Source organism: Megalobrama amblycephala, linkage group LG14 (genome assembly GCF_018812025.1).
Source record: "Megalobrama amblycephala isolate DHTTF-2021 linkage group LG14, ASM1881202v1, whole genome shotgun sequence".
Lineage (NCBI taxonomy): Eukaryota > Metazoa > Chordata > Actinopteri > Cypriniformes > Xenocyprididae > Megalobrama > Megalobrama amblycephala.
The window spans coordinates 7,512,246-7,528,757 of record NC_063057.1 but is presented as its reverse complement, the minus strand read 5'-3'; the positions used below and the strand labels follow the sequence as shown (position 1 = coordinate 7,528,757).

At 37.1% G+C, this 16,512-nt stretch overlaps 2 protein-coding genes across 2 annotated transcripts in view; one reads left to right on the top strand and one right to left on the bottom strand.

Moving 5' to 3' along the window:
• Positions 1 to 6,886, bottom strand: part of LOC125244670 (B-cell receptor-associated protein 29-like) — a 35,285-nt gene extending 28,399 nt beyond the window's left edge. The window contains 5 exon segments of the mRNA XM_048154820.1: positions 2,452 to 2,682; positions 4,273 to 4,395; positions 4,961 to 5,078; positions 6,373 to 6,494; positions 6,579 to 6,886. Coding sequence (XP_048010777.1) covers positions 2,452 to 2,682; positions 4,273 to 4,395; positions 4,961 to 5,078; positions 6,373 to 6,494; positions 6,579 to 6,658 — 674 coding nt within the window. The 5' untranslated portion in view covers positions 6,659 to 6,886.
• A 179-nt stretch (positions 6,887 to 7,065) lies between these two features.
• Positions 7,066 to 16,512, top strand: part of cog5 (component of oligomeric golgi complex 5) — a 77,127-nt gene continuing 67,680 nt past the window's right edge. Inside the window, exons 1-6 of the mRNA XM_048154734.1 lie at positions 7,066 to 7,200; positions 7,389 to 7,528; positions 10,568 to 10,625; positions 11,439 to 11,493; positions 11,661 to 11,730; positions 14,637 to 14,757. Coding sequence (XP_048010691.1) covers positions 7,155 to 7,200; positions 7,389 to 7,528; positions 10,568 to 10,625; positions 11,439 to 11,493; positions 11,661 to 11,730; positions 14,637 to 14,757 — 490 coding nt within the window. The 5' untranslated portion in view covers positions 7,066 to 7,154. The remainder of the gene's footprint in view (positions 7,201 to 7,388; positions 7,529 to 10,567; positions 10,626 to 11,438; positions 11,494 to 11,660; positions 11,731 to 14,636; positions 14,758 to 16,512) is intronic.

Sequence of the window (16,512 nt, the reverse complement as noted above, 5' to 3'; positions counted from 1 at the left end):
CTTCGGAGGTCTTTTAAACAAATGAGATTTATATAAGAAGGAGGAAACAATGGAGTTTGAGACTCATTTCCATGTACTGAACTCTTGTTATTTAACTATGCCGAGGAAAATTCAATTTTTAATTCTAGGGCACCTTTAAAACTGCAATTTTTAATCACAGAAACATTTAAATATAAAATGTTAAATATAAAAAGTCTTTGTTAATAGGCTTTCAAAACTGTTGGCAAGGCTTCAAAATTTATTTTTTACTATTCTTTATTTTTAATGCTCGCTTTATTCCTGTTTTCTGCGTATTATAGAGCCGATTTGATAAATTATGCAGCTATAAATGTGTGGTTTGTATGTATGTACTAAAAACTTTGTGTGTGTAAGTGCGTGCATGTAATATTTGAGAGAGAAAAATTGTACTGTACTACAAATCACAAATCTAATCATTGTCTAACCATTTTCTTTAATCATCTAATGGAAAAAATTTGGCACTGCACCCAAACAAAATCTTACCAGAAGCTCATTTTTTGAGATATCAAACTTATTTAGATTTATGGCCTTGATTTTCTAGCAGTTTTTTAATTTCAACATGTTTTATAAAATATATATATTATATAAAATAATTTAACATAAACTTGTTTTTTTGTTTTTTTTATACTTTAACAATAACCTGTCAATGGTCTTCTTCAAAATGAAAGCAAACTTAAATCTGTGTTCCCAAGCTTCAGATTTTTATGTTTTTTTATTTTATTTTTTTGACAGGGATGTTTTTGTCTTTGAAGGACCTTTTTTAAATTGACGCATCACAACAACAATATATCAACAGAGACAAACAGCATGATTTTCTACTTTATAATGTGCAAATCAGAGGGCGATTCATTCAGAGATTATTAAACTAACGCAACAACTAGCGATTGATTTGTTCTCCCAGGTGAAAAAAAGGTACATTTTCATAAAGTACTTAAAGTGCTCTATTAATTTTGTACTTAATATACTTCTGTAGTATTACTTAAGATAATCTTAAATGTACTCAACTGTGCTATTTTGAGACACCATGAATATGAACTAAAATGCTTTTTTCTATCTCTGTATTTATAAAATGTATTTAGTTACCACTTATAGTACAGGTGAACCCATCTTTCATACACTTTCTTTTCATACACAGGTTCAAGTGTACTACAAATACATTTTTTAATACACTTATTTGTTCTTAAGATTATCTTAAGTACTAAAATTACATTATGGAAGTGTCCTTTTTTTTCACCTGAGCTTCTAAAGGTCTGACAAGGAGTTCAGCATGTAAACAAGCCTGTGATGAATCTTCATAGACTGCCTCAACTTGTGTATATGTCAGATATTAAGATTTTAGGTTTAGCTATATCTTATGTAAACTCTGTAAACATATATAAACTCAAACAATGGCTTAAACAGTCATTGAGAACAAGAGAAATCGACTTCGACTACGAAAAGTTACTCACAGGTGACACTCGGTTCCCGCATTTTATCCGTCTGTGTGTCGATTTTATTTGCAGATATGGAATATATGCTGTTAAAGTGACATTAAGAGCTGTCATCTCATCTGCAGGATCTGCACGTGTTGTTGTGACTGTCAGACTGAAGGTGAAACCCGCTTCTGCCGCCTAGTGGAGCGGACAGAAAACTGCACTTTACTTCCTTTAAATCCCACAGGTGCAGTCACCATCAAGTTACTTCATAAGTGTATATTATATGTACATCACATACAAGCTCTGCGGCATAGGAAATAATTGTTTGCTTTGCAAGACGTTCGGCAATAAACATCATCTAAATAATACACCCTATCCAAGACTTAAACCCCTAACTGCACTAGCCTAGACTCAAGGTCATGTACTTCCCAATTGAACTACCGACAGATCCTCTTAATTCAACCACTCAAGTGGGCCTGATGACTTTCAAAAATAAAGCATTTCAAAAGCTTGTGTTTTAGATGAGTTTGGGTTGGAGATAAACTGGTGCACAGCTTCTGCTTTGTTATTAAAATCATGTTGCAGATAAAAATAATATTGAAGCAGACATAAAACAGCATTCCTTTCAGGCAAATAATAAGATGTTCTTTATTTGTGACTTTATTACAACTTATAAAAGAATACATTCATTAAAAACAATTATGTGGAGCCGTATGTATTGTGGAGGAAGTCAATGACGGCAGACGTACTGGATAAGTTATTGAACAGCCTCCTCTCGGGCTGAGAGGTGATGCGTTCCAGCATGTAAATCAGGTGATGGTGGAAACAGCTGAACGGGGTCCCGTGTTCCGCAGCGGTGTCCACCCAGTCCCACACGCACTGCAGCGGGGTCTCCTCGTAACCTGCGAACATGGCAGGATTGGCCAGCAACCCTCGAGCAGCCATCACACCTGCAGAAATTCAAAGAGATGAGATCATACATGTGGAGAGTTCAGCATCAGCTGCATTAAACTGACACGCACCATCCACCCCTGTGAGGGCGCAGGTGGCCTCCACATCCTGCATGCTCTTGATGTCACCATTAGCGATGACTGGGATGGAAAGACTGTCCTTGATGGTCTTGATGGCGTCATAATGAACAGGCTGGTGCCGCTCGTCGGCTGTACGCCCGTGAACTGTAATCCATGAGACGCCTGCTGCCGTAGCCTTCTGACAGAGGTCCACTGTCCTCCTGAGGTCTTTGTGAATCCTGAGGACAAGAAAAAAATACTGGCCGTAAATGTCAAGCCAATATATATATATTGTGAAATATTATTATAAATTAAAATAACTGTTTTCTATTTGAATATATTGTCAAATGTAATTTATTCCTGTGATCAAAGCTGAATTTTCAGCATCATTACTCCAGTCTTCAGTGTCACATGATCCTTCAGAAATCATTCTGATATGATGATTTGCTGCTCAAGAAACATTTATTATATTATTATTATTATCAATGTTGAACAGAGTTCTTTGATGAATAGAGAGTTAAATGAACAGCATTTATTTGCATTTATTTAATGTATTAAAGCATGTATTAACCCTGAAGCATCCTTCATAGAGCAGCCCTTAATGAGTCCTTCGTGGACAAATTTGGGCATGAATGTCACAGGTGTGATCCCATTTATTTATTTTTTTAATAAATGTCATAACACTATCTTCACTAAAGTAAAAACATTATTTATGCATTTCTTTTGTGTATTTTTGTATTACAAAATTACTCTATTGACTTGTATGTAAAATACGCTTATGTTTTTTTTTTTTTACGTTAATAAAAATATTCATTCCAGCAAGTCAAAACAGCCAAACCCCAAAATTCAGCATACATTGGCGACATCTGGTGATATGTGTTGGAATAAAAATAGCAATTGCATGAAATATCAGTGGCTGAAGTACTCAATGGCTGCATATAGGCTGAAATCTAAAAACCAATGTTGTAACAAACTTGACCTAAGTTTTAGATTTGATCACAAGTTAAAATTGTATGTTATATTTTTTAAGAAACATTTGTGTTGACTGAGACTATACACAGATTCCAAAATATGCTTTCAGACAAATCTGACCATGCTATAAGGAAAAGACAAAGTAGGTGACAGAGTAAACATTTATTTCTAACAGTTATAGACTCGTTAAATGCTTTGTGTGTGTGTGTGTGTGTGTGTGTGTGTGTGTGTGTGTGAACTGAGAATGTTGTATAGGCTCACCCCTTCATTTATGTGTATGTATGATCTGCATTGTGTTGGATTTATTGATTTTTATTGGACAAATAATAAAAGTCTCACCCATTCATTTTTACTGTATTTTTGATCAAATAAATGCAACCTTGGTGAGAGTAAGATACGTCTTTCAAAAACATTACAACACTTTACCAACCCCAAAATTATGAAAGGTAGTGTATATAGTATATATTACCTATATAGTATGTGGATAAAGTTGGACATACTTATATATCTAACTTTATATAAAAAGCTGGGCAAGATTATAGTTACATTTTGTGACAATAAAAAAAAAAAATTCAAGCAATTCAGCAATGTGCTACAATTAAAAAAGTAAAATGTTGCTATATAAACAGTATCTTTGGCATACTGACAATTACAACATGTTAAAAAAACACTGTTTTAAAGTTATGAATAGTCCAACTGTCCAATAATTTAATTTTTTTTTTTAAATTAAAGACATTATTCAAACTTATTTATACAAGCTTCGTATTTTCTGTTTTTAAATCCTCATTAATGCCTCACCCCTTGTATTATTCCTTGTCATGAGTGTATTTTAAAGTCAGGAAATCATAGCTGCTCACCTTATTTTAATGGACACTGCATAGTTGGGGTTGTCTATTTGGTTTCGGACATGCCTAACCATGTCTTTCACAAGCTCAGGTTTGTTAATCAGACACGCACCGTAGCCTTCAGACACGGCCCACCTGCAACAAACACATCCACATGACTGCTGTCAGAAGAAATGCTGTGAAACTACAGGAACATGTGCACAAAATGTTTATTAAGTGGCTGTTTAACAGCTTTTTAGGTTTTAAATTAAAATCACAGCGAAATCAAAATGGACAATTCTTGTTTTATGTATTTATTATAACTGACCTATCCGAGCACATCTTTTTTTTTTTTTTTTAATTCATGTGTCATCACAATCTTGAATCATAAAATCTTATGATGATGTGTTTATTGTCGCGAGGGCGGGACGACCCGTCACTCACATGAGATCAGCCAATAGCGAACTACAACCATCCAATCAATTCCCCATGGACAAATCAAGTCCCGCCTTACATTTGTTCTTGTTCCAGAAGCCGTTTTACATGGATATACATCACAATAGGGAAGAAAAGAGTATCATAACTTCCGTTGCACTAAAACAGTCTGCAAATCACTTTCTGATACATGCATTACGTATCTTAAGTAATCCACTATTAGTATTCCTTACTTATTTAAAGCACTGTGTGAACTGTCATTTATGCATAGGAATATTAGCTTTACCTTTGTGGACAGCCACAGTTCAAATCCACTCCATCTGAGAAAGGGGAAACCACACATGCAGCATCTGCCAGCGTCTGTGCGTCCTTCGCAGCAAACTGGACAATTAAGGGTCGGTCAGCTAAGAAGCAAACACATGTTTAAATAATATGCAGAAGCAGAAGGCTGTGCAGGTGACTCAACTAAAGGTGAAATGTAGCATTGCTTGAATAGCATGAATTTTCCCAATAAATTATGCACTGAACAGGATCCCTCAGACTCAGTTTTTTTTGTGTAAACAATGATAATATTTTTATTTGAAAAGGTTAGCTTAATGCCCAATGGCTCAACTTAACTCTAGACATGTCACAGCTTGACATGTCAAGGGTTAAGTTGACATGTCATAAGCAGTCGCTCATTAGCATGCATATTACTAGGATATTGGCTGTTTATTAGTACTTTTAAAGCAGATATTAATGCCTTATTCTGCATGACCTTATTCTACGTCCCTTAATGTATAAACTTAAAGGGTTAGTTCACACAAAAGTGAAAATTCTGTCATTTATTACTCACCCTCAAGCCGTTCCACACCCGTAAGACCTTCGTTAATCTTCGGAACACAAATTAAGATATTTTAGTTGAAATCCTATGGCTCTGTGAGGAACACTGCTTCATGAAGCTTCGGAGCGTTATGAAACAGTGTGTCGAATCAGCGGTTTGGAGCACTAAAGTCACGTGATTTCAGCAGTTTGGCGGTTTGACACGCAATCTGAATCATGATTCGACACGTTTTGAAATCGGCCATCACTAGATAAGTCATGATTTTGGGTTTTTTTGTCGCACCAAAAATATTCTCGTCGCTTTATATTATTAATATTGAACCACTGTACTCACATGAACCGATTTAAATATGTTTTTTGTACCTTTATGGATCTTGAGAGAGGAAATGTCATCGAATTTCCACAAAAATATCTTAATTTGTGTTCTGAAGATGAACGAAGGTCTTACGGGTGTGGAACGACATGAGGGTGAGTAATAAATGAAACATTATTTTCATTTTTGGGTGAACTAACCCTTTAACAACTACCTTACCAATAATAAGCAGTAATTAGGAGTTTATTGAGGCAAAAGTCATAGTTAATAGTGAGAATTGGATCCTAAACTAAAGTGTGACCCAAAATTGTCAATTTACCTATTTAATCTATACCATGGTGGTTATAATTTTGCATATAATCGCACCTGCACAATTTATGGTAATATAGACATTTTCACATGTGATGTAAATGTTTTTATTTACTTTTATGTGATAAATAATTTTAATGCAGTGTGACAAGTAAACTTTGGGCACTAAAGCAAAACTGTGAAAACCTTAAAGGACAGCTTGAAGAAAAAGTCTACACTTCTACAGTACAGATCATATCTGAACTACGACTTACTCTTATTGGTGGTGAATTCACTGTCTCTGGCTTTTGCAGAGCGCATGAAATCAGCTGCAATGATCATTGGGGTGAAACATAAATCACAGTCATATTTCCTCACTAAACATCTGAAAGCCAACCTGAAAAAAGCAAGAATAAACCATTCAGTAAAACACATACACAATATGACATTACAGGAATCAGTTCAATGCTGTCTAACTTACTTTGAGTAACGGACCATGGGTGCACACACTCTGACTGGCCTTTCCCTGTTAAACAAGTCCATGATATTCCCACTGTCCATTGTTATTTTATTGTGAACGTCTGTCACACTCCTGAAGTCATTGGCAAAACGCGCAGTTCAAATACTCAGTATTAAAATTAAAGCGTGCTCCATTTTAGTTACTAACAGTACACGTGCATTTCCTTTAAAAAGCGCGTTCAGGAGAGTAAACATTAGACTTGCACCAACAAGCACCGGCTTCACATGCGTATTAGTTTGTCACTTCCGTGTGTCAGTGTTAGTGGGTGTGTTTAACCTTTGACCTATTCTCCACAAGAAACGAAATTCATATTTATTTCCAATTATAATACGATAGATTATGACATACATTAATAAAGTACTTCGAACATGTTTATAAAATTAATTAAATCAGTATTACAATAAAATTGTGTCCGTTTGCGAATTTTTAATAAATGCTACGTCAGTACAGCTAATTAATATTCATGACCCCCCATCGCCGTTGCTCTCCATTCATGTTTTGACGCAGGAATTGTACGTCACTGATGAAGTGGCAACGATGGAGGCTAATCCGGAATCAACAGCGAATTCACTTCTGAAAGATGGTAATCTTCTTTTAATATGATTTCTCTTTTAGATATGATCTGTGCATGTGTTTTTAGGGTGGCTAGGCAGATTGATTATCTTGATCGACACCTTTAGCTAGCACAATAGCACACATTCAATGTATTGCAATGCAGGTAATGCGATCTCATGTTATGTGTTTCATAAATCCCGATTCTTTTAATTCCAGAGTGCTATACCGATTTCCTTAAAGAGGAATTCGACGTGAAGACATACACAGCTCAAGCCATTCATCATGCTGTCATTGCAGAGCAGCTGGCAAAGCTGGCAGAGGGCATCAGTCAGCTGGACAAAGAGCTGCACTGCCAGGTGAGTCACACCTGTCACAATCAACAAGCAAATGTCACTAGATATAAATATGAATAGAGATCAGTGGGCAAAATAAATAAGAATCTAGATAAGGTTTGTCCAAGAAGTTACTAAATTTGTCCCTAAACTCTTGAAAAAAGTCTAAAAAGGGGGTGGGGAAGTCACTAAATCTAGTGACAAAATCCCTAAATTATACAATTTACATTTAATCATCTTGCAGACACTTTTGTCCAAAGCAACTTACAAATGGAGAACAATAGAAGCAATCAAACCAACAATAGAGGGTATGCATGTGACGTCACCGTCGGCCGCTATGACTGCGGTCACGCCCCCTGGGTGGCAAAAGACTGAGCGGCAGCATTGGTTTTCAGCGTGAATGCTGTGAAAAACGCATCTAAAATGGGAAAGAGCTTTGCGACTGACTGTACAAATAGCTTTGACACAAAACCTGAGGTAAATATTTAAAGACTGCCGAAAGCTACAGAAAAGAGAAGCAAATGGATCGCTGCAATTCACAGAAACAGCTGGACTCCAGCAGAGAAACATGGATTTGCAGTTATCATTTTGTGTCAAAATGTTGGATTTGGGGGTAAAATCATACCGTATATATTGTATTGTTATATATTGTGTTGACAACTCCTCAATTAAATATTTACCATCTTATATTCTGCATTATTGGGTGTTTTTAAATAAGCACTGACAAAAACTATACAAGTTTTAGAACTGGACGATATATATAACATTATATAACATAAGTGATCAATCCGGTTTAGACCTACCTATATTGTATTTATATAAAGCATTCACAGGCAGATTTGCTTTATGTGTTTCCCCAGCGTCGAAATCAGGCACATATAAATGTCAGGAAACACGACTCCTGGCTGCATGTCAATATCCATTGATTAGGTTTCTTTGACATGTCATAAGGAACACTTTCATGCCCAACCTTTAGTGTAATCATTAGTTTTACTCGCGTTTTCGCAGTTTCCCCTATTAAATCCAGTCATGCAGCAGGTTCTTTTGCCACTCAGTCCAGCTGAGGGAGTGCGTTCCGGCGGGAAAGTGGCATCGATGCATACCCTCTATAGAGCAACAATATGCAAGTGCTGTGATTAGTCCCAGTTAGTTTAGCGCTGAATATGTAGCAAGGTTTTTTTAACAGATATATAGAATAGTAAGTGTTCGTATTAGTGGGTCAAGTGATGATGAAAAAGATGCGTCTTCAGCCGTTTCTTGAAAATGGCTAAAGACTCAGCTGGTCATGTTGAGTTAGGCAGGTCATTCCACCGGCAGGGAACAGTGAAAGTAAAGGTCCGGGAAAGTCATTTTGTGCCTCTTTGGGTTCACTTGCCGAACGCAAGCTTCTGGAGGGCGCATACGTCTGAAGAAGTAAGTTTAGGTGTAGGTGGTCCTTCATCCAGCAAGAAATGTCTGAGCAGCTACCGTCAGATCATCTTGTATTGTGTGTCATGAGCACAGCAGTGATAAGAAAAGCCATGTTTCTGAAAGACAGATCCTAGTGATGTGTAGATGGAGAAGAGAAGCGGTCCAAACACTGAGCCCTGAGGCACCCCAGTAGCTATATATTGCAACTTAGACACATTAGACACCCTGTAGGACCTATCTTAGGTGTAGGGGTGCAGAGCCAGTGGTTGTTCAGTAGGCAAACATCAGTATCTTGAATTTGATGTGAGCAGCAATTGAGCCTTCACAAAGACCCGCTCCCCCTTAGTTACTGTTGCTTTGTCCGACAAGCAATGGCGCTGTTGCGCCACACAGTGAAAAATACATTGCGGAGCAAAGAGGATCCTGACAACACGTCGACAGACAAGACAAAGCAGGTTACTTATGATATTAAAAAAGTCCCAGCTTTCAAACTGTGTAGTTTTTTTTTTTAAAGAAATTCAAACAATAAAAAACGTTTTGTGGCTCTTTAATGTGTCGTCACAGATCGCTGTAGCGCCTCAGCTCAAGAGGCTTGTAAACCGATCGTCTCTTCCTACTAGTTCATTTATAGCATCAAATAAACATGAATGAACATCAGAAGGAATGTTGTTTCAAACGCGTAAAGACGTCAATACACACCATTTTTCAAGTTTAAGTCCACCAAGGTTAATCTTCTAACTTCTGACTTGTCTTCTAACCCGTTCTGATTGGTTAGATCGCTTGTCAATCAAACTCCCAGCGAAGGGTCAATTGGCAATCATTGCAAGTTTATGAAGTGAGGTATGGCTCTCATCGGCTCATTAAAGACTACTCTTGCTGCTGCTGCATTCTGGATCAGTTGCAGAGGTTTGGCAGAAGGCCTGCCAGAGAGCATTACAATAGTCCAGTCTGGATAGAACAAGATCTTGGACAAGGAGTTGTGTAGCATGCTCTGATACATGCTCCTAATGTTGTATAAGGCGAATCTGCAGGACCGGGAAGTTCTAGGAATGTGGTCTGTAAAGTTTGGCTGTCCTCGATGGAGTTATGGTTGATGAACCTAGGTGAATGGAGAAGTTTTGATGAAGTGTTGGGTTGGCTGAGACCACAAGGTTGGCAAGGCTGAGTTGGAGGTGATGGTCCTTCATTCAGCAAGAAATGTCTGTAATGCAAGCAGCTACTGTTGGATCATCTGGCTGGAATGAGAGGTAGAGTTGTGTATCATCAGAATAGCAGTGATGGGAAAAGCCTGAATGGCAGCTGAATGTCATGTAGATAGAGAAGAGAAGTGGTCCAAACACTGAGCCCTGAGGCACCCCAGTAGCTAGATTTTGCGACTTAGACACCTCACCCCTCCAAGACACCCCTGAGGGACATACCTGAGAGGTAAGACTTGGAGCACTGGAGAGCAGTTCCTGGGATGCACTTTCTCATGAGGGTTGACAGGAGGGTTGGTCGTTAACTGTGTCAAAAGCAGCAGAAAGATCTAGCAAGATGATCTGTGTTAGGATCATGTCCATGAAGTTAGAAAGTGCACTAATCCTTTATAGAAACGTTCTAAGCACTGAAAAATACTAATTAGAAAATGATCATATATCTTCTTTTTGATTGCAGGTAGTGGCCAGACATGAGGATCTACTAGCTCAGGCAACGGGGATGGAGTCTCTTGAAGGTAATGTTTCACTGCCTGCTTCAAATTTTAACACTTCCTTTTAGATCTCATCATCAGTTGGGTGTATGTAATATAAGTTTAAAGCCGAAAATGGAAAGTTGTGATAGTCTTTTTTTTACCTATTGTGACGTACAGTATATCCAAGAGAAACGGCTGCTGGAACAATTAAAAATGTAGGACGGGACTTGATTTTGTCTGTGTGGAATTGATTGGATGGTTGTGGTTGGTTGATCTCATGTGAGTGACAGGTTGCCCCGCCCTCATGCCAGTAAACACATCATCGGAGTAAAGAAGAGTTATTTTGATGAAAGATTATAAGGGCATGTGAATTTTAAAAAAAATTAAATAATGATGTGCACAGATAAATATTTTATACTAAGTACTACAATGTTCCATAGAAATTAAGAATTGTCAATTTTGAATTCATGGTGATTTTAAAATACATTTTTACCTGGATGTTTGCCATTTCCTTCCATTCATTCATGTGTAATTTCAAATGAGCATTTCATACAAGCATATAAAAAATATTAAATGCAATTGAAGTATTCCAAAAGTACATATAGAAGTTGCAGTGTGTTGTCTGTCATAGTTTGGACAAACTGGGAAGACAGAGTTACCTATAGTTGTCTTAGCAATATAATCTGGGATACTGTGACATTTTTAACATAAAAAATTACTTGAAACACCCATGAATTTGAATGTGCATGCAATTTTACAGCTGTCCTCCAGGGGGATCCCTGGTCACATCTCAAATTCTTGCACAGTGCACTCTATCTGAGCATGGGAATTATGGGTGTTTTTGCTTCCACACAGGTGTCTTACAAATGATGCAGACCAGAATCGCAGCTCTCCAGAGTGCTGTGGACAGGTAAATGACCCCGTTAAAGGCATTAAAATGGTCTGTGTTTTCAAAAGGTGGTGTATGATTAACACATATCAGAAAATGTCTCTGCAGTTTGTGCTCGATATATTTTAAAAAAAGTAGTTTTTTATTAACCCCTTTCTGATGAGCATTTCTCTCTCTTTCCATTCTAGGATAAGGACCAAAATCGTTGACCCTTACAATAAGATTGTGGCACGGACGTCCCAGCTTGCACGCTTACAGGTGTTTTGTTTGTTTTTTCCTTTAATTTTACAGTACATCTGCACTATCTGCTTCTGTCATCTCTCTATCCCTGGATATTCCAAACAGACAGAGATTTGCATTCTGCAAAACTGTTATTTCTTCATTGTCCTGCTATGCAAACACTGTGTGCTTTTTTTCCAAAGGCTTGATTTCCATGTTTATTGGCTCAACATCTGAGATAGATACAGCCCTGCCTTCATAATTGTTTGCAGTCAAGACAGATTCTGTAATACACCCGACAATGGGGGGGGGGGGGAGAAATGCACACAAACAAAAAGAAAATCATTCTGGGGGAATAGATGTTTTTGAATATTGATTTGTGATTATCACATCCAAAAGAATAATGATAAGTGATTTTTCAAAATATTTTACCACATTAAAAAATTTTAAAATTTTGTCTATCAAAATCTTTTAAAAGGTGTAATTAGTATAGTAATTATTTACTCAATCTCATGTCATTCTAAAATTAATTTGTTTGTTTTCTCAGAGGAATATAAAACTAATATTTTTTTGTGCAGCGTTTAATATTTACAATCTTTATGCAGCTTTTTTACAATAACTTCACATGATGTCATCATGTGTGAAGCTTCAAGCCTGCAGGAAAAAATCAATAAAAGTCAATTTTGGCCCAGAAAGGAAGGATCTCTCTCACACTTTATCAGTCACACACGTGAATACCCACAGCCAGGTGAACAGAAGTGTCCTGCTCGACACATCTTGTGGATTTACAGGGTCTTTGGTCCTGGTTTTTTATTGGCTTTGGGGAATTGTTATTAAATATGAATGAAATACAGCCACGGAAAGGTCGCAGTGGTTATGAAATGCTCCCCTTTACTCTCCCTTTTCTTGTGTGGCTTTATAGAACTGTAGATATGCATTTGCATATTTGTGTTTGCTCATCAGCATAGCATTTTCACAAATTCCACGATGATCCGTCTGTGGTTTGATCATTCTTTGCATGCAGCTGTAATGAATATGTTTTTAAAGGAGACCAGGGCATGTTGTCATATTTAGTATTTCTCTGGATGTGTAAATTCTTTAACATTTAAAAAATCTTTTTCAATATCTGTATTGGCACATACCTACAAAAAACCCCAAATGAATATTGATTACAGTTACATCAATGTTATTGCCCAGGAAAAAAGGTTACAGTTTGTTGATCGTGGTGCAAGTTGTCACTATTGAAATTTATAAAAGAATACATTGCAATGAAAAACTATTCTGTGTCAGAATTAGGGTTGCAAAGGTGTGGAACATTTCTGGTAAATTTCAGGAAACTTTCCAGACACTTTCCATGGGAAGTTAAGCTGGGGAATTTTGGAAATATTCCAAGTTGGAAACTTAACGGGAATTAATTAGCAATTTATACAAACTGTATCATATGCAAACATAAATATAAACATTTTGTTTTGTCATGAGCAGACATGCATGTAAAACTAGTGCAAATTTAAAAAATGACATTTATTTTTGAGTAGAACTTTAATTGATTCTTTCATTAAACAACAAAAAAGCATGAATGTTGAATAAAATAAACATATTCCCTATGACTATGCACTAAATCTGGTAATTTTAACCAAGATTATGCTGCAAGATGTTTTTTTTTTTCCAACTACATTTAAGATCCCTGTTATAGGTTAACCTTCAAATTTCCAATAATTCCCATTGAAAGTTTCCAACTTTAAAAATTCCTGGAATTTTGAAACCCTAGTCAGAATATGTTCTTCTTAGTCTGCTTATTAGTGGTGACTGCAGAGGCATGCATTACTGTTATTATTGCTCATGCATTTTTCTAAAAATAAAATGCGTGACCCCCTACACAATATTTTATTTTTGTATTTGACTATCTGATGGCACACACAGATTCAGAAGTGTGGGGACTTTGTTCATTTCATGTTGTCTTTGTGTCCTGTCCTTGCCTTTAGCAACAGATTTTCATTTATTTTTATTCCTCATAAGAATAAGACCAGACCTGACGATGGGGGCACAGCTGAATTTTTTTCCCGTTTTCCTTTTGAAATTTTTTTGGCACAGTGTCCGACACTGTGTCACCCCGGGACAAAGCAATCAGACTCAGACACACACAAAATAAGATGCACGTACCTTTGGGACAGTTCAGCTGCACCTTTTTACTGAAACACAAAAAAGTCTGACCTCTCCGAGTCCTTCATTTGCCTGCTGTCTGCCCCAGGCATGACTGTCGTACTATACTGAACATGTGGCTTAGTTTCATGTTTTGAGGACAAATGTACTGGCTTATAAGAGTTTATTGTTAGTGTGTGTTTGCTGTTATGGTGTGAATCAATAGCTAATTCATGCCTGTTTGTAGTGTTTGTATGTGCGTGAAATCCATTGACATTTACTGTAACTGATATGCTATTCTAGTCCTAAAAAACCCTGCGAGATAATGCACATCTTTCTCCTTGATAAAAGACAAATTATTAAAGCACCACTTATTCTGAGTATATTAACAAAGATTTGTGTGAAACAAATTACGCTATTACCCTACAGGTGAATGAAGTGGTCTTTATACATAGGTCAGGTTCCTCCTTCAATTTAAATCTAATTAATTTTAAGCTAGCCAGATGAAAACTGTAAGCATACTTCTTAACAAGAAACACTATTCTTCCTTCATGTCTGTGTGACAAGGGGTATTAATACCATAACAATAATTATTGGTCTCTAATACCAGGTTTTCAGTTTTATTGTACTGTAGGTATAATCTATATCATGGAAACTATGGCTACCATTTTCACTTTACCATAATGTGGACATCATTATCATTACCTTATCATTGATATTTGCTGGTTCTGTTTATGATAGGCCTAGAAGTCATTGTTATTTAATCAACACAGGAATGAGATGCCTTATCTTATTCTGTCTGGCAGGTGGCGTGTGACCTGTTGAGAAGGATTATTCGCATCCTGTACCTGAGCAAACGACTGCAGGGGCAACTGCAAGGGGGCAGCAGAGAGATCACTAAAGCTGCCCAGAGCCTCAACGAACTGGGTGAGTGACCAATCACGACGAGTGTCTGCTTCACTCGTCCCTCGTGTCCTTCAAAATGTTTACTCAGTCATGAGGGAGCGCACTGCATGAGTGGCAACCTTTACCTATGTTGTCTTTATTGGATTATATCATGAGATGGTGATACACTTTTAAAAATAAAGGTTCCGAAAGGGGGATTTCAAAGGGATGCCATAGAAGAACCACTTTTGGTTTCACAAAGAACTTTCAGTGAACAATTCTTAAAAAAGAACTTTCTAAAAATCCAAGAACGTTTTTCCACCATAAAGAACATTTTAGGGGCTTTCATGCCAGGTAGGTATAGGAACTAGCCACCAGGAAGGTCTACCCAAGGGCCATTTTCCTGGTTGCATTCGCACCGGCAGTTGGAACTCTGAAGTGACATAAGCCGTCACTTACGTCCTGACGCTCTGGATGTTGTGCAGGACTTTTATTTTGACTGCACGGCGGACTTTTACTTTGACGGCAAAGAGAACGCCAGAGCCTGAGCATACAGCGCTCCGATTAGTTTATGATCTGTTTAACAGTCCTATCTAATATTGTTATTACAAAGTTAAACAAAGAAAGTGAATGCAGAAATACATAATACAATAATGTTTCGCATTGGATTTCCTCCTTAGCATTAAGCAGTTTGAGAAGTGCCTGGACATCGGCATTGGCCCATCTATCACTGTTTTCCATGTTCATAAAGTTAGCCAGAGTAGGTTCTAATCCAGCACAATAAGTGTGTGTATATAATATAATATAATATAATATAATATAATATAATATAATATAATATAATATAATATAATATAATAAATAAATAAATATAGGGGATAGATATTTGTAGTGGTGTCCAAAACCATAGCAGACATTATCAAGTGCACTCATTCAATCCCATAATGCACTGCAAAAATGAGTGTACAACCGATATACACTCAATGGCTAGAGAATTCCCATAATGCACTGTGGGGGTCACGTTTGGCCAGAAGATGGCGCCCGCAGCTGAATTATCCATCCATCCATCCATTTTCCCAACCCCTGGACCAATGTGGGTACAGCGTAATATCAGACGGGTATAAATTCTTTTTTAATTTATTATTAAATTGTTTTTATTAAGATTTATACATTGTTTCCATGACCGAGTTCAAGATAAATCTTTTAATTACTACTGGAGTTGCCAGTTAACTAAGTGTCAGCCCTTCCAGCGCAATCCGTGTTCGAATTTGCTCACTTGTTTTCATTCATTCCTTTAAGTGAACTATTGGACAAATGTAGGAAATAGTGAATGAGGGTATAGGGTGTGATTTCAAACACAACCTCTGAAGTAGGAGCTAATTTATTCCCCCCAAGTTGAAATCGTTCCCAGTTCCTGCGGTGTGAACATCCCCAAAAAGCGAGTTCTTCCACCAATAGTTATAGAACTACAAAAACTTTCCTCCAATGCAAAAGCCTGTGGAATGGGAAGGATCCATGGAAGTTAAAGGTTCTTCATGGAACCATAGATGCCAATAAAAAAAACTTTATTTTAAGAATGTAACTTTTATGTCTGAAGGCATGGCTGTTTTTCATATAGGATTCAGTTGTCTGAGCATTTGGCAATGTTGCATTTAGTGTTTCTATTTTTAGGCCACTAATGGTAAATATTCAAGTGCTATGGCATCCTCCACTGTCGGGTAAATGGGATCAGTACAATCTTGTACTGTTTCCAGGTCAGCCCTGTTCTTGTGTCCTAAATGTTTTGCTGAGTTTGCA